Genomic DNA, 19,162 nt, shown 5'->3' with positions numbered 1-19,162 from the left:
CAACATGTCATAAGGGGTTAAATATATTAGCCATTATATTTAAAATTAAAAGTGCAGGTGATATCATGTTAGCATGCAGAAACATATAGGAAAACATGATGGTGTCATTGTTTATTCATAACATGTGACTTGTTTTTACATATATTAATTGTTTACACTGCATGATATTGGCTGAACCCAATATGATGAATGTAAACATGTCTGAATGACTGTTCTTGGTCAGTTTTTAACAAACGGCTGATTATTATTGGCAATTATCTTTCCAATCTATAGTTACGTTTATACCGCATTTTTCACTGAAGTCCTGGATCTGACCCAAAATTTGGATTGCAGTTCCAAACTGGGTCAAACCTGAGACAGCTCCATTTCCACCGCAGCGCCAAATCCAGGTTTTGCCCAGATCAGGTGCAGTAGCCTCTGAGAGTCTCATCTACACTAGAATACAGCTCTGCCCTCGTAAAGTGTCATTGCAACAGGAAGAAGCCTGGTGCGTCGCAGCTCTCCACATGCTGTCAAATGGCTTTCCCGTTTACACTGCCCCTTATACTGGGTCCTATCTATTTAGCAAACCCTGCATGTTACCCGGTTGGATTCCTGGGTTACTAGACCAAGATTAACCCTATTCCACTGAGCTGCAACCATGGTTTTAGTGGCAGTGGAGAAGCGGTACTAGTTGGCAAGTTAGAAGGCTAATTGCTCAGCTTAGGTAAAAAAAACATACACATACAGTCTGTCACTATACAGCTTACACTTAGGACTCCAAAAGCTTGGAAAGGCGTAACAGGAAGTGGCGGGCAGGCATTGGCGCAGTATATTTATCACTGATAACACTACTAAAACACAATTAATTTCCCTCATGATTTTCCTACCTGCATTATTCCTCTTAATCGGCCTTCCAATTTATTTTTGACTTGGCTACCATATTGCTTTTCTCTCCTTATAATGTAACAATGCTGCAACTGTTTCTGCTGCCTACTGCAATGGCTGCCTACTGCAATGGCTATCTACTTCCTCTTTGCTACAATAATATACTTTAATATGAAGAAGACTACACTGCTTCATTTTACATCAGTATTCTAGATGCCTCCTGAGTTATAATCTGAGATCATGCAGATGCATTGTCATACATCTAGCCTCCTAAGCATCACCACATCCAGTAGTCTGATATCTCCTTCAACAGTGTTTCAGTTCTGTGAGCAGGGATCCAGAAGCCAAGAGCTACATAAAACCGTTACTGGCTCCGTCCTAGGTCAGACCTTGGGAATGCTGGCTGCCATGCTGGCTGCCATGTACAGTAGTCACATTCAGCAGAATAGGCCAACCATGTACCACATATGTGACTTCAAATAATGACCCTAAATACCTCTGGCTAGTCATTGAAAAATAGTAGTTTAATATTGTTATCTTCATGCTTCATATCCAACTTCATTTTGCGGATATCAACACATGAGCCCGGATGGGGGCTATCATGTGTAAGTAAAATAGGCCCAGGCAAAAAAAAAAAGAACCGTGACAGGTTCTAAAACTACTGACATTTTTTTCTTTGTGTTTTGCCCGTAGATATGAATCTTGAGTGCAGCCTGACAGACGATTATTGTAAGCATCACTATCTGGTTGGCCTCTTGCTGAGAGAAGTATTGCAGGCCTTACAGGAGAACTGCGACGTCCGATATGCCGCAATTTCAACATTAAAGCACCTCCTAATCAAGCATGCATTTGATAACCGATACCAGCACAAGGTAATTAATCTGTAGGTCAGACGTTAAAATAAATTGTCAGAGCTTGCTGATTTTACAGATGGTTCCAACATGCAACAGCAAAGTATCCCAGCGTGTTGTACAAGCAAATAACTGATGGATCTTGTTATATAATGAATAGAATCTGTACGATCTCCATTCTTTTGTGATCTCCAATTTATAAGATTTTTGTGTTTATTTTTTTTTTATTTTTTTGAAGCAATACTATTCTGTAAATGTAATTGTACCTTTCACCTTGATATAAAATATATGGAATACATTATTATAAAATACCTGCATTAGGACTGAAAGACCCAATCCAAGTCTTTGCTGTAACCGTTTTTGCCTACACTTAAGATTTATTAAGCTTGGAGAAGAGATAAACTGGAGATAAAGTGGAGAAAAGGTAAAAGGAGATAAAGCACCAGCCAATCAGCTGTGTTTGAAAAAGACAGTTGGGAGTTGATTGGCTGGTGCTTTAACACCTTTTACCTTTTCTCCACTTTATCTCCAGTTTATCTCTTCTCCAAGCTTAATAAATCTGCCCCTAAAGCTGAGTACACATATATACAATCCCTGTTTCTTGCAACCATTCAGCCGACCGTACTCCCGTCGGACCGTCCACAAACAGCAGCCGACACGCGCGTACACACCTGTACAATTTTACTTGCGACGTCTGATGTACTCCGGTCCAAACAGTCGCAAGAAAAAGATTGTACCACCGTACACACTGTCTCGATTTGGGCTATTGACATGTCACATGTGACCAAAATTATCATAATGGGCTGGGTTAGGGCATAATTATAGCAGTCACCCTTTTACCTATTAAAAAAAAAAATCGGCGTGGGGTCCCCCCCACAGCCGTAACCAGCACCAGGCTGAAAGAGCCAGGGCTGGTATTAAAAAATCAGGAAACCCGACAAATAGGGCTTCGCTGATTTTTTAAAACCAGCTCCAGGTCCGGGGCTTGTTCCCAAAATACGGGGGACAAAATGACCAGGGGTCCCCCGTATTTTAAGAACCAGCCCCAGGCCAAACCAGCCAGCAGGGTAATGCCACAGCCGGGGGACACTTATTATATAAGGTCCCGCGGCCAAAGCATTCAGCCCTCTGACCGGTCAGCCTGGCCAGGGGTCCTGGGGGAGTGGGGACCCCCCCAGTAAAGGGGTCCCCCCCCCTCCAGGACTTACCTGACCAGGCTGAAGCCTGGTGCTGTCCCCGGTGGCCCTGTGCGGTGGCCACTGGGCTGATTCAGTGTAAAAAATAGATGAAAAACCTATTGTCTATGAGTCTCACCTATCTTGATCCCGTAGGTAGGTCCCAGGGTCCGGGGCTCAGGGCTGAAGAGTCCGAGGTCCTGGATCCGTAGTAATCCAAAGTAATAATCCAAAGGGGTACCTGGGGAAGGAAATCCTACTCACCTGCTCCTGTGGCGACCAACTCGGCATCTTCTGCTGAAGTCCCGCTGCTCCCGGCTGCTGTGGTACCCGCTCTGCCTCCGCTGTATACTAGAGACGCAGAGATCCTTCTTCCTCTGCGTCTCTGCAGCCGGGAGCAGCGGGTACCCCTTTGGATTACTACGTATCCAGGACCCCGGACTCTTCAGCCCTGGAGCCCCGGACCAGCCCCGGAACCAAGCCACCGGACCCAGGGACCTACCTACGGGATCAAGATAGGTAAGTATCAGTGTGTTTGTGTAATGTATGTATTAAACTTTTATTTTTCTAATGTGTCAGTGTGTATTTAACTATTTTTTCTTCCTGTGGAACTACAAGTGCCAGCGGGCCCTTTAATGCCCCGCTTGCTGGGACTTGTGGTTCTCCAAGTCCCAGCATGCGGGGGAGGCTTGCTGGGACTCATAGTTCCACAGGAAAAGACAATAGGTTTTTCATCTATTTTTTACACTGAATCAGCCCAGTGGCCACCGCACAGGGCCACCGGGGACAGCACAAGGCTTCAGCCTGGTCAGGTAAGTCCTAGAGGTAAGGTCAGGTAAGTCCTAGAGGGGGGGACCCCTTTATTGGGGGGGTCCCCACTCCCCCAGGACCCCTGGCCAGGCTGACCGGTCAGAGGACTGAATGCTTTGGCCGCGGGACCTTATATAATAAGTGTCCCCCGGCTGTGGCATTACCCTGCTGGCTGGTTTGGCCTGGGGCTGGTTCTTAAAATACGGGGGACGCCTGGTCATTTTGTCCCCCGTATTTTGGGAACCAGCCCCGGACCTGGAGCCTGGGTCTGGTTTTAAAAAATCAGCGAAGCCCTATTTGTCGGGTTTCCTGATTTTTTAATACCAGCCCCGGCTCTTTCAGCCTTTTTTTTTTTTAGCCAAAGCTGGAACGCCCACATGGGCGTTCCAGCTTTGGCAGTGTAGTCGCAAGGACGGCAGCATATCGGTCGAACAAGCGTACACACTGCACTTTTGTACCGATATGGGGCCGTCCTGTCGGATGAAAATTAAACAGCAAAGAACAGTCGACCGACCGAGTATGGACGGTCAAGACAGTTTTTTGCCGTTTATCGCTCGTACGGGACAGCGTACACACATATACAATTGAACGGTTGTCCGACCCAGAACGGAAGAACAGCCCGACAATTGTATATATGTGTACCCAGCTTTAGACTTTTTGTGCAGGGGAGGACTATATGAAGAAAGCTATTGGTACATACAGAAGTATTCACAGAATATGCCTGAATATATATACCATTTTTACCAAGTTTGAGCGGCTTTCAGTTCAAAGCCACCAAGTGTGTACGGGCCGGTGAGGAGCGGTGATGCGCGCTCCCGCATCATTGCCGGGAAAGCCGTTCATCTGCTTGTATTACCAGCAGATGAGCGGCTTTGTGGATGGCCATATGGGCAGCTCCCCGGGAGGCTCACATACAATTTGGCACTTGATGTGCCATTTTTTACATGGGATAAATTGCATGCGATTTATCCCATGTAAAAAAAAACCCGGGGAGCTGCAGGGCGGTGAGGAGTAGTGGGGGCGGGCAGCGGCAGTAGTGGGGGCGGGCAGCGGCGGCGGTGGTGGTGGGGGCGGGCAGCGGCGGTGGGGGCGGGCGGCGGGTGCGGTGAGCGCTGCTGACCTGGCCGGGCAGTGTACTTACACATAGCAGCAGCGGGGACGGGACGCGTAGTGGCGGCTATTAGATTTTTAAAATACTTGTCAAATGACCGGCCGCTCTCTGATTGGCCGGAGAGCTCTCAGCCAATCAGAGAGCGGCCGGTCATTTGACAAGTATTTTAAAAATATAGTAGCCGCTACTGCGCTGCCCGTCCCCGCTGCTGCTATGTGTAAGTACACTGCCCGGCCAGGTCAGTCAGCAGCACTCGCCGGCGCTCAGGGACCCGCTGCCCGCCCCACTGCTCCCCCGGTGTCTGCATGCATATGCCTGTCAGGTGGCAGGCATAGGCATACAGGGAGGTCGGACGTGATCGTATGTACAGACCGTCCGACCTCCCTGATCCGGTCCGATGCGCACGGGACCGCGCATCGGATCGGATCAGATATCACACACCTACGATTTTGGGCCGATTTCACCCGATTATCGGCACAAAGTGCCGAAATCGGATGAAATCGTCCCAAAATCGCATAGTGTATGGGGGCCTTTATAGTTGGTTGCATTTTTTTTTTAAATAGATTTTCATTAGCCGCTGAAAATTTCTGCATCTAAGGTGATGGTGCAGATTTAAAATAAACTGTAAATTGAAATATTTTTGGGGGGAATTTTGTGATAATGACTATCAAAATATTATTATTACAATGTGTACATTTATCTTTTTTTTTTTAAATAGATTTTCATTAGCCGCTGAAAATTTCTGCATCTAAGGTGATGGTGCAGATTTAAAATAAACTGTAAATTGAAATATTTTTGGGGGGAATTTTGTGATAATGACTATCAAAATATTATTATTACAATGTGTACATTTATCTTGTAGAACCAGCAAGCCAAGATCACCCTGCTTTACCTTCCCCTGGTGCGAATGCTGCTAGACAATGTCTCCCGATTCGCCAGTAAAGACTCCATGTATCACTGCACCACAGACCTGTCATCCTCTGTAAGTACCATACAATACACAGTCACAGTATTCTATTGTCATTTATTATTATTCATATAACAGTTTATAAGAAGATTAATTGCACAGCAACAAAATATTCTGCGCTGCATAGATTACTGTTAATAAATATATTAATGTCAATTTACAACACTGTACAGCTGCCTCCCTCTATACATTGGAATGGAGCAATCCAGACCATCCAATTTAGCCTGGTTCATTATATTCGCTGCCTAGCGAGCGCCTACATACGATGAGATGTGCGCTTGATGCTTTTTGTACTAGATCACATCGCATCTACTTCAGATTGCATGCAATATGCTAAAACAATGTGCGATTTGATCTAGATGCGATCTAGTTCAAAAAGTTCTCCCTGCACATAACTTTTTGTACTTTATGCGCGGTGAATGCGGTGCGATTTGTACTACATGAGATGCATTTTGCACTAAAAAGGTTTAAACCGCATGCAATCATCGCACCATATATGGGCACCCTAAACGTTTGGACACCTCTGGTCAGACTGCATGTCTTACAGACTCATAAGACAAGACACACCCTCGGTAGATTACAGTACTTACATCTGGCACATGGTCTCTAAGTCATTCTTTAAGTGCTGTCTTAAAATAAAAGCTCGGTTCTACTAATAGCCGTGTGGCCAGAAGTAAACAGGCGCCTGATGGGGTGTGTTGTCAAGCAGCTCCTCTAGGGGGCATCAAACCCCTAACATGAAAGGTGTAGCAACAACAAAAGGGAAAGGTGGAGCGCTAAACACTGGATCAATCAGTTAATGGTTAAAAAGCAATAGCAATATTCATTTCTACAATAAAGACAATTATTATGGTATAAAAGCGTAAAAAAAAGGTAAAATGAAAATGATATGGAGTTGGGATTTATACTTCTTTTGGAGTAGATTCCTGAAGTGGTTTTGTCCACTGAGATGTCCAAAGGTTTATGGATCCCTAAATATTCCACCTTTGGACAACCCAGGGACAAAACCACTTCAGGAATCTCCTCCAAAAGACTCCACACCATTAAGTATAAATCCCAACTCCATATCATTTTTATTTTACCTTTTTTTATTATGAGCTTATAATTATATTATAAACGCTTTTTTACTATAATAATTGTCTTTATTGCAGAAATAAATATTGCTTTTTAACCATTAACCTTTCCCTTTTGTTGTTAAAATAAAGGACCCATCTCTTTTCTAGAGCCTATTACACTATTTGCACTAGTTGCTGCTGCCCCCATACACTCATTACTATTACAGTATGTCAGTCATGCCATTCCCCCAGTAGCTTGTAACGTCTCCTTCTTCCATTTGTCTCTATTTATACCTTTATTTTGTCTATCTTACATGTACCTAGGGGGTTATTCTAGTTCATTCTTTCTGACAAAATCCTTCTTAGATGGACAAAACCATGTGCACTGCAGGTGGGGCAGATGTAACATGTACAGAGAGAATTAGATTTGGGTGGGGTTTTACTTCAAAGTGAGATCTATATTGCAGTGTAAAAATAATGCAGCCAGTATTTACCCTGCACAGAAACAAAATAACTCACCCAAATCTAATTCTCTCTGCAAATTTTACATCTGCCCCCCTGCAGCGCACATGGTTTTGTCCATCTAAGAAGGATTTTGTCAGAAAAAGTGAACTAGAATAACCCCCCTATTTATGAATGGCGCTATACTGCAGAGCTCTGTGACACCTTACAAATTACCAACAATACTAATCATTGTATTATTACTATAGCATGCAGAATGGTTTACAGATGGGATATAATATGACTGCATTGTGGTAGTATACAATGCTGCTGATTTTCTGTGCTGACAGCATAATAAACCAAAATGTTGTTGAAAGAATGACCAGTGTTATTCGTCTGCAGGCATCCAGGGATTCTTTTATGTATAACTTCTCCGCACCTTCTAACAGGTCAAGCTTGATTATGGACAAAGATACAGGTAAGTACTGTCCTGCCGCTGCTTGCATTACACATACTTGTATCACATACAACTAGATGAGCGTTCATAGACACAACGACCTAGAGGGGATCTCACCCGAAGTTGGTGGCTACTGTGTATTATGTGTTATATTATACACTGTGCATGTGTTCCAATGATTACCATCAGAGAACAAATTTGAACGCAGGGAGGGGTAGTTTTGGTGGGTGTTCCTGGATGGTAACAGCGGGGTGGTCAGCCAGATGCTGGCATGTCACGGCCAGTATCTTCAGCTTTTTACGTAGGTGCGCTCATTTTTGCGGCCGTGTTCTGACATTCTCGCTTTCACAGGGCCCTTGCAATATGCAATGGTGCAATCGATGTACGTCGGATGTTGCAGACGGGCATCTCTGTATGAAATCTATTAGCTGCAGAATTAGCATAAGGCAAAGTCACGCTGCGAAAAAAGATGCATTCGCACCTACATTAGCGTCCACCTCTAAATCAGGCGCTGTCTCTTTTAATAGCGTTCAATTTGCTCTTATTCACCATTCATTGGGGCTGATTCTGAGTTGGGGGGAAGAAAAGTAAGTTATCTGGAACAAACCATGTGGCAACATGACTTTTACTATGATGATGTATTCAAAACATTTGGACAGGAGATTCCCTATGCAGCCATTTCAGAATTAGCAAATATTTGTCTCACCCCACATTATCTCCACACAGACCTATTACATAACAACAGAAACCTATTTATAAGATCAATATACCCCTCCTGCCTCCGCCTCATATGTCACAATTCACACCAAGGCATGCGTACATATAAGAGCTGGACCACACACACAAGAGCGGTATATCTCCTCTTACATATATACTTACATACACACACCGTATTAGTTTTCCTTTATATTTAAAGGGGGGGGGGGGGTATAACCAAATTCCAACTTGCCTCTGGTGACTAGAAACATAGATAATAGCATAGGTAAAATGTACTATGGTATGTGACCTATGCAATATAAAAAATGTGTTACTAGTTCAAGTTTGTCTTTCAGACAACAGTTGAAATGATTGAATATGTGATGGATGGACATACTGTACTGTACCCTATTTTTAAAGAGTAATGGGTTGCACAAACACCAATGTATGCTCGTCCGTGGCAGCATGGGATTCTTATGGAGGTGCTTGACTTTTAGTTACTGTACCTTGCGATTTACTTAGTTTGACACAGTCCTAAGATTGGATGTATATAGAAATCTGTATAATCTCTTATATATTTAGCCAGAACTGTCAGTCTGTGACTGTGTGTATAACACTGGGCGGAGTTATACACACAGTCACAGACTCCAGTCCTCACAAACACTGTAGCTCAGCTGCTGCAGGGAACCGAAAAAGTTCCCCATCATGTGCACACATCCCCACAGCCCACACACATTATGCAGTGATGGGGAGGCACCGGCACAGCCTCTAGTGGTGAAAAGGGGCATGTAATATGCAAATGAGGGTGGGGCATATGCAAATTATGTCCCACCAGGTCACCCCCCCTTTCATCCTCTGCGTCACTTAATAGATGCGGTGCACAGTGTGCACAGTGTCTGCCCTCCCTCTCCGCACACGCTGCTCACAGCCTCAACCCCCCTTCAATCTTTAACTTAACTGGCACAGTGCCAGTATGTGTGCGCAGGCTGGCAGAGGGATTCAGAGAGTCTCTCCCTCCCCGCACATGCGTCTGCTCTCTGCTGCGCCGGCCCCTGAATGTATGACAGGAGTCAGGCCGGCCTGGCCTTATGAAAGGGAGCAGAAGAGGACACAAGCAGGGTGCCTGCCACTGGACCAGAAGAAATGCGGGTCCCAGTGGCAGAAGGGTGAACAGAAGGGAGAAGCAGCTTGCAGTGAACCTGGAAGCGGAGGTCCCCATAAGATGCAATAGTTCATTGGTCCGGCGTGTCCCCCAAAAGCCGCCTCCTTTTAAGCCCAGGTTAGTGACCACACACACACACCCTAACTCTACCTATACACCCCCTCCCCCCACAAGCCTAGCTCTATTTATACAGTACACCCCCGCAAACCTAACAACACCCACCCATACAACTGTACACTGTCACCCACCTGCAGCCACTCCACGTACCCCACTTCCCCAACCACACTACTAATGCACCCACCCTCACCACCCCAACACCCAAATCTCCTAACCCCCCTAGAACCCCACAACACTCTACCTGCCCATAACCCTACCGCATTACCAATGCGCCCAGCCGTCCCACACCACCATCGCCCCCACACCAATAAGCACCCTCCCCCACCCACCACCCACACCACTACAATACGCATGCAACACCACCGTACCCGCCCCTCCAGCACCCAAAGGAACCCCGCATCCACTTGCACAACCACGACAACCGCCCCTCCCACACCTACACTACACTCCCCCTATCTACCTGCCAAAACAATGCACCTGCCCCTCTTGTCACAAATACACCAACACACGCCACACCTCCACCACAAATTCCTTAACTCAAAGTATCCATGCACCCACCTTTGGCAACACCATACCCGCCCATCCCCCTCCTACACTGCCGACGCACCCATGCCTCACCCAAATACACTACTCTTGATACTACACCCACAGCTCCACCGCAAATGCACCGCACTAAAACGGTGCACCACCAAACCTAACCAACCCACACCACCCACATGGCCAACCACCCCACATACACACCACCCCCTAATGCCTTTTCACACCCATAGCACCCTTGCACCCAACCTTCACACACCCAACACACTACCTACAACAACATCACCCCCCAACACCTGCAGCACCCCCGAATCCACCTGCAAAAGCACTGCACCTGCCCCTCTCCATCCCGCAGTACCCCCGCAACAATCAGCACAAACACTGCACCCGCCCATCCCCCTCCTGCATTACCCATGCACCCATCTGTCTCCCAACCACACCACACACTTCCCACAGCACACCCACACGCAAATGCATGTTTCGCAACTGGTGCACCCACGCACCACACCTACACACCTCCACCACACGTGTAACTCCACCACCCACACTATCTCGAACCTCACACTAGCCCATCCACACCACCTACAAGCACATCCCGTCACACTTGCACAGCTCTGCCACACACCATACTACAACACACACCACCGCACCCGCTCCTCTACCACGACCCACAGCACCCCGCCATCCACTTGCGCAAATATGACAACTGCCCCTCCCACACCACCCCCTCCCCCACCAACGCTACACCGGCCTTTCACTCATCCACCCCACAACCGCCCCTCCAACACTGGCGTCAACCACCCCCCACCCAACTACAGCACCATCACCCCTGCACCTCGCACACCCACACCACCCACATGCACCTCCAACTCCACCACTCGCAAAAAAATGCCTCTCCAACGACAACAAGCCCCCCCTTTCACCAGACACGCAGCACCCCCACGTCCACCTTCCAAAACACTGCACCTCTAACTATAGTACCAATACAGGTAATCCTCCATATAATACAAACCAGATTTCACACACTAAAGGCGTTCACATGTTAAGTGGGCGGAGCCCCTTACGACGGTAAGAAGAGCGCCCGTAGGGCGCAATGAATCACCTAGTGTCCAATATAGAATTTTAGGGGCCATGCACCCTTAAGTGACAGTTTTGCTGAACAGCACATTGACCAATAGGAACTTCAAACAAAGGGGTCAATCCTGTTGAATGTGATATCAGCCCAACTTTGCACAACAAGTGTTCAGAGCCCTTTGTGACAAATCTGGGTTGCTCTCAACTGATCTATCAGTTATGGGGGAAAAGGGAAGGGGGTATATCTGCACTGGCTAGTGCTATAGCACTCATATGAACCCCAAGTGAGACATCCAAGTCTGTAGATGTCAATGGGGGTGCAGCCAAAGACATTAAATGGTACAAACTGTAGTCTGCATGTTTGTTCACTCTGGGGGTCAATCCAATTGTCAGTGATGACCTTGCAGGTGCAAGTAATCACGACAGCAGCCTCAGCCGAGAGCAAAAAGAGGAAGGACGGAGAAGAATGTCTTTTTTTGTTGGCGCACAGAGGTAAGTCGAAAAATTGGGTCTATAAATTTATAATAAAATGTAAATATTTTATTAGATATCTTTAAAAACTCAAATATGTGAAATATTTCTGTGTTGTGTACAAAATAAATAATAAACAATTTTATTATTAAAATACGGTGTCCTTGTCTTTTTAGATCTTAAATGTTTTTGGGAGTATTTCAGTGGTACTTGTGTATTATCACGGCGCCCATTACGTAGTTTGCGTAGTGGTATATTGAGAATACCAATACACCATTATGCTGGCTACGTAAACTATGTAAGTTACATAACTTGTTCAGGAGCTGTGCTACATAAAGGACGTAAGTTACGTAAATTATGTAACTTACGTAACGTGCGCAGGAGCTGTGATAATACACAATGGTTCATATCCCCACTATCCACGTCATACCCCCAGTGTCCATGTGGGCGTGGAGTTAATGTACGCAATTAGCGTAGTGCTGCCGGGGGAGCAGGGAAAGCATGTGATGCTCCCCCAGCGGCAGTACGCTGAATTACGTACATTGCTGCCGCCCTAGGACGCGTCTCCCCATCCCTGCCGGGTGTACCGGTGTCTGCCGGGTGTTGCCAGTATCTCCCCCCTCCGACCGCCAGCCACTCGTGACTTGGCCTCCATTCTGTACCTCTTGGTGCTGGGAGACAATGAGTTATTATTCCTTAATTGAATGTATTAGCCACATGGGCTGTTAAAATTGAATAAGTTCTGTATTTTTACAGTATTCCCACAGTTTTGCTACTTATCAGATTAGCCTTTTTACTTTCTGGGCATGTGGCCAAAACTGGATACTGTATCAATAGTTACACATAAATTACACTGTTAATATTGTTATATTTTAAAAAGAAAATTCCTGAGTGTACTATCAATGTACTCCAACAAAGTTTTAGGTGGCTAGTACTTATTATATTCAGGTGTGTACCTCCTATTCCTCAAACACATTTTCAATTTATCTTATGGCGTGTACGATATAATCAGAATCGGATGCAGATCGTTTTATCAGATCCCGATGCGCGTTCACGTATCGGAAGCCAGAAAGTCTTGGCTGCCTTGTCTATATAGTGCAGATCTGCACTATATAGTCAAGATTGGATGCAAATCGGATGTGCCTTAAGATCCTATCCACGATCCTATCTGATCGGATCGTGGATAGGATCTTAAGGCACATCTGACCGTGTGTACACACCATTACAGTATATAGCGGAATGACATAGAATCGTTTGTGTCTGAGTTATTACACTATAATCAGGCAGCCTGCCTGTTAATACATTTCTGCTTTCTAATCCAGAAACAAGGGGTATAATATTTGTATATCAAGTAGTTATTATTATGGTATCTACTGTTCTCATTTGTGCCTTCATTTGTTAGGCTTGTCTCACGCGATCTGCCAGTGTAGTCTGTATAATTAAGACACTAAGTGAATTGGGCTAATTATTAGTTGAACTTGACAGGGCATCTGTCTATGTGTTGTATTTTATCTAGATACTTTATCTATTGCATAACCTTCCAGGTCTAAAGGTTAATAATATTTTGCAATCAGTATCTGATATTCTAAAATGAAGAAAGAAAGCAATAGAGCAGATGTCGGATGTGCTGTCTGTATGTTAAATTCTATTAGAATACTATATCAATTGCATAGTCATTTAGTACTGACAATATTTTGCAATCAGTATTTGATAATAAATGGTTCAGAGAGCAGGACCGTAATCGGCAACATCCTGTCATAGGGCAGTATTCAACGAGAATAATTCTCTGTGCATGGCGAGAGATTTCTTCTCTCGCCATGCACTCGCCCTGTTCCGGAGGGCTCGCTGCCACTCCTGCTCCCACTATTCAATGTGGTTAAGACTCGCCGCCACTCGCGGCGAGTCTTAACCCCTGCAGCGGACGAGCGTCCGCGGCAGGGAGCTGGCAGGGAGCCGGGGAACGGTGGCAGCCAGGGAGATAAAAGTCTCCCTGGCTGCCCCAGAACATATGTGAAGGGGAGGTGGGCTCCCCGGGACCCAGGCAGCACAAGCTGCCCCCCCCCCTATAGCCAGCGGGGGACCCAGTATTCACTGCACCCGATCGTGCATATGTAATGATCGGATGCAGTGAATATATGAATATCTAATGAGCGGCTCGAGAGCTCCGGCCCCCTGCTGGCTGCTCTGTGTAAAAAAAAAAAATTCAAAATGTAATCTTTTTTTTAATTAAATATATATTCATGTGCTATAAGCACATGAATAAAAATAACATGCCCCTTCACAGAAAAAAAATCCTGATTTTTTTTACACCAAAATTAAAAAAAAAAAATTTTAGTTTAAAAGTTCAGATTCCAGTTCTCCATGAAAAGATGGAGAATTGCTACACGGAGAGACACGGCGAAAATCACTTAAAAAGACGGCGAAAATATCACATTGAATAGGGTGGTTCACTTTTTGAGAGCAAAATGCTCCTTCCAACGCGAAAATAGCACAAACTCGCCATAAAACAAGGCAAATTTTTCATTGAATACTGGCCATATTGTCATTTACTCTGTGTTCGCCTTAGTATTCCACCAATATTTGGTATATTAGGCAATAGTTGCCAGGCGAGGAGTGATATAAATGTTGAAACTAATAAGCCGATTTCTGCAGTACTGTATGTGTCAAAAGACTACAGGCAGGAGATCTAAGGGCCGGTCATTCTATCTGGATACTACATCAATTACATATTACTTCTGTTTAATATTATTCCTGATGGAGTTTTTGCAATCAGTACCGGATATTAGATAGAACAATGGAATAGGCTGTACGATGGATGGTTAACAGCCACAATCATAGCCGTGTCAGCATCGTCCCAATCATAGGTGCCGATTCTGTGGCTGCTCAAGGGCCCGAGCACCCACGGAAATTGATGAGCACCCACGGGCCCAAGTCCCGCTGCTGGGCTGCCATATTAACTTGCTAATTTGCTGCTGCAGCACCCACATCGCCGGACCCGCCACCTGGGAAACAGTATGCCGGGAAGAGTGTATTCTGTCCGCGGAGTACCTGCGCTGTGGGGGCATTTATGCATGTGGAACTCTGTTGCTGAAATTTGAATATTGGAGACAACTGTGCTCTATAATAATATATTGGTATTATTTTGTGGCCACACCCCTTCCCCATGAAGCCACTCCTCTATGGAAGGAAGTAACGTGAACACATGAGCCAGCACAGCCAGATTGCCCAGTGCGTGGCCGGTGATATCCAAAGATTACAGGCAAAGGATCCACGAACCTAGTATTCTATCTGGATGCTATATCAATTGCACAATTATTTTGGTAATAGTATTCCCAACAATATTTTTCAACCAGTATCAAGTATCAGATAGATCAGTGAAATGGGCCATGTAGTAGGTGACTTGCGGCTGTGATTATAGCAGTGTCAGCGTCGCCCCAGCACTATCTCTATTTCTGCACCAGTTTTATACCCCTATTAGCTGCTTCCCATTTAAATCTTATATGGGCAGAATTCAGAAGTGGGTATAAGGCAGGGAATAGCGTGAAACGTCTGAGCCGGCAGAGCCGGATTGTTCAGTGTATGGTCAGCGGTTGTGATTGCGATCTTATCACCGCTGTTATACCCTATAGGTTTCTCGTAAGATACAATACTTATATGTTCAATACATGTGTGTTTTTTGTTAGGCACAATTTGTTTGAATTTCTCACAGTGTTTGAACCCGGTGTCATATATCGGATAGTTCAGGCAGGGAGAAGCAGGTAATACAGTCGATGTTTATAATTATAGTAGATGATTTGGTTATATAATAGTTAATTAATGGCTATAGTTATAGCCGTATTGATATCACCCTATTACTGTTTCTATCTCTGTAGCCTCGCCACATCTGCACCCCTGTTGGCTGCCGCTTCTCTATATCTTATGCGTGCAGTGTTCAGCAGTGGGTGCCGGGCGGGCGGTATCATAGATGCCTGAGCCGGCACAGCCAGTTTATAGAGTGTGCGGCTAATGGCTATAGTTGCTGCTGCATTGCCATTGTCGCACCACTGTTTGTTTTCATGGAGGTACAATCCTTAATACACTCAATACATATACATTATTAATTAGACACCAACAAGGACTCCGTAACGCATTGCCTTGATAAAACTGTTATCCGCGAAACGCGCGTCAGAGGCTAATTAACTATTATAAGAAAAAAAGACAAGGGCGCCGTATTTTAATAATACATTTGTTTATTTATATTTATTTTGTACACAACACAGAAATATTTCACATATTTGACAGTTTTTAACGATATCTAATAAAGTATTGAAATTTTGTTATAAATTTATAGACACAATTTTTCTACTTACCTTTGTGCGCCAACAAAAAAAGACATTCTTCTCTGTCCTTCCTCTTCTCTGTCCTTCCTCTTTTTGCTCTCAACTGAGGCTGCTGCCGTGATTACTTGCACCTGCAAGGTCATCACTGACAATTGGATTGACCCCCAAAGAGTGAAACAACATGCAGACTACAGTATGTGATTTATTTTTTGAGAGTACATTTTCCAAAACCCAGGCATATGTGTAGTGTCATATCTATAATGGGTGAATGGTATGCAGTGCACAGGGGAGGGGGGCACAACGCTCACCCTACAACGACTATACTTACCTGGCAGCTACTGGCAAAATGGTTAAAACTTAATAATACTAGAGACACGTGCTTGTACTGTTGACATATCGCAGAGAAAATCACACAAAAACCATTTTCTCTGATATATATGAATGCACAGAATATTCTAGTAAAACAACAGATTGTTCACTGCGCATGAGTTGCCAGACAGATTTGATCGGTATGAGTCCCTTCCTGTAATATATAGCTGCTAATGATATCTGGGGCTCTTAATTAATATTCTCTTTACTACTCTATACTGACTTAATTCCTTTTTTTGCCCACAAGGTTACAGCTCCTTGTTTTCCACTGGTTGCATCATGAAAAGAGAGGACTCAAGAGGTTCAATCTGTACCGATGGGATGACTGAAGCCAGTATGAATGGAGAAAATGTAATGTTCACATCGCTGGAGCCATTTTTGTATACTGTGTATATAGATTACTATTGCAGAATAGGCTTCTTTGTTTATGCACCAAATGGAGGGAAGTTTGTGATAGCAGATGATTGGCCAGTCAGGAGGAGAGACAACCGCGCGCTGTGCATTCTTGATCCAATGTGCGCATACTGATAGAGTGAGGTACAAATGTGTCCTCTACATCTAGCCTCAATACGCAGTGCAGCCCAAGATGCCCAGCGTGAGTGATCCGCCAGGTCCTGTGCAAATCTGCTAAGGTTGTGCGTCTTTTTTTGCTGTAAATGTGTGTTCGTCACAACGCAATGCAACTAGGACACACACAAGCAGACTGTGCTGATTAATTGATACATGACACTTGTACAATATATTGTGTGTGTGACTGAGTCTGTATACGGTGGAGTATAGAACTTGTATAGGAGAAAAGCTGTGGCTTCTACATTATAGCACTTTGTGTACAGACTCAGTCGCACACAGATATGTCATATATCAAATGAATCAGCAGTCTCATTATGTCATATTTGTATTGCATTGCAACAAAAACACATTTCCAGGAAAAATAAGAGGAGGGGGGGGGACGGGGACGTGTGTGGGAAGAAGCGGGGGTTTGAAAGGATTAAGAATATAATCAGTATACAGTAGTAGCAGGTTTCATCTTTGCTCCTTTGTCCATGGCTAGCCATGGCTATTCTATTGTTCTCAGCTGCAATACAATACGTATTGTAGCTGAGAACAATAGAATAGCCATGGCTAGCCATGGCCAAAGGAACAAAGATGAAACTTGCTCCTACTGTATGCTGCGCTTGTTAACTGCAGAAGCGGTACTGGGTCTTCTCAGTGGCGCCGGGTCTCAGCAGCACTGCCAGCCCTGGCCCTCTCTGTCGCCGGCCCCGAGTCTCATGCACAGCAGTAGCAGTACAGCTTTCCCATTTTCGTGCTGGGGCTGGTCACCAGATAGTGATGTTGAGCAGTGTCAGAAAGGGGTAGGATTAGGGGAGAGCAAAGGCTGGATTAACCAGACTGACTCTTCCCCCTTCATAGTGCAAATTATAGGTGGTGGTAGGGGCAAAGAGAGGAGGCACAGGACGGCGGCGCTGCTGAGGCACTTCACTGGCCTGTGTAATATTAGAGAAAGAGATTTGTGATACATTTTGTGTGTATTTTAATTGGAATTAGCGTTCATCATAGCAATTAGACCAGTCCATGACACTGCAGTTCCTCTATGTGCACATTCCAGCAGCCTTATAAGCATCATTCATTTGTCTTATGTTGAACTGTACTAGTCCTTTGAGATGATGTCACCGGTTTCAGACTTCATGAGCCTGGAAACATAAATGTATAGTCAGACTCTGGTAGTTATTAAGATTTATGTATTTGTACCAGGCTATATAGATTCTAGTATATTGGACTCAAACCAAGGGAGTCTCTCCTCTCTGCTCCCTGTCCCTACAATCGCCACAGTTACACTTTCCTATGGTCCGGACTTCCTAGTCTCTGTCCCCATGGCGGAGGGGAGAGGGTGTGTGTCCCTGCGGCGAGCTCCCATTGTGCATGCTGATCTGAGGACATGCCATAGCCAATTATGCAGAGATTATTCAGTATTTAATCACCAATTGTAGAGAGCTAAACTCACCTTGTTGTAATGACCTTTCTAGATGCGTAGAAGCTCCACCAAAAGCAGCGTGTCCCATTACAGCAGACTGGACTCATACGAGCTGAAGAGCCTACTCATCTGTTATCTGTATATCGTCAAAGTGATTTCAGAAGGTAAGTTCCTTCAGCCACCTACATACTTCCCACACTACATACTTGAATCCGATCTGGGATTAAAGGATAAACCAAGCGAACAAGTGAAGGAGTTATACTGCGTTACACCAAACAGTCCTCAGCGCCTCCATGTCCGTACAATTCAGCTTGCACCAAGGGGGGATTTTAATAATTTGAGAGATTTGGAAAGAAATCTTCAGTGGCAATCATTTACACTGCAAAACCAGTTTGATTTTGCAGTGTAAATGATTGCCGCTTTAAAAAACCTGGAGATTTCTTACCAAATCTTGCACTTTCTGAATCTCTCATCCTATTAAATTTCACCCCAAGTGTCTATCGCTCAGATATGCGTCTTGTCACAATCCTATGTGACAAAACCACTTAACGAGAGGGCACTAATTAATTTGATATGCAACACTCGTGCATCTGTGTGCAAATTAGTCTGAATCTGTATACAAAGTGCCACAATGCAGAGGCCACTGCTTTTTATCATTCCAAACTCTGATGTGCTTTGTACATATTTAAAATGAATTCCTGTGCAGTT

The 19,162-nt window shown here is 44.8% G+C and overlaps 1 protein-coding gene across 3 annotated transcripts in view; it reads left to right on the top strand.

Annotated features, from left to right (window-relative positions):
- DOCK11 (dedicator of cytokinesis 11) overlaps window positions 1-19,162 on the top strand; it is a 249,713-nt gene that overhangs the window by 114,155 nt on the left and 116,396 nt on the right. For all 3 annotated transcript variants that reach the window (XR_014460735.1, XM_083159557.1, XM_083159556.1), the window contains 5 exons: window positions 1,561-1,739; window positions 5,677-5,796; window positions 7,680-7,755; window positions 16,727-16,830; window positions 18,507-18,618. Coding sequence is in view for 2 of the 3 variants with exons in the window: in XM_083159557.1 (XP_083015683.1) it covers window positions 1,561-1,739; window positions 5,677-5,796; window positions 7,680-7,755; window positions 16,727-16,830; window positions 18,507-18,618 (591 nt within the window). In the remaining variant the exon portion in view is untranslated. The remainder of the gene's footprint in view (window positions 1-1,560; window positions 1,740-5,676; window positions 5,797-7,679; window positions 7,756-16,726; window positions 16,831-18,506; window positions 18,619-19,162) is intronic.

This window comes from Crinia signifera, chromosome 9 (assembly GCF_055691185.1).
Source record: "Crinia signifera chromosome 9, ASM5569118v1, whole genome shotgun sequence".
Lineage (NCBI taxonomy): Eukaryota > Metazoa > Chordata > Amphibia > Anura > Myobatrachidae > Crinia > Crinia signifera.
The sequence above is the reverse complement of the archived record's forward strand: the minus strand, read 5'-3'. Positions and strand labels throughout refer to the sequence as shown.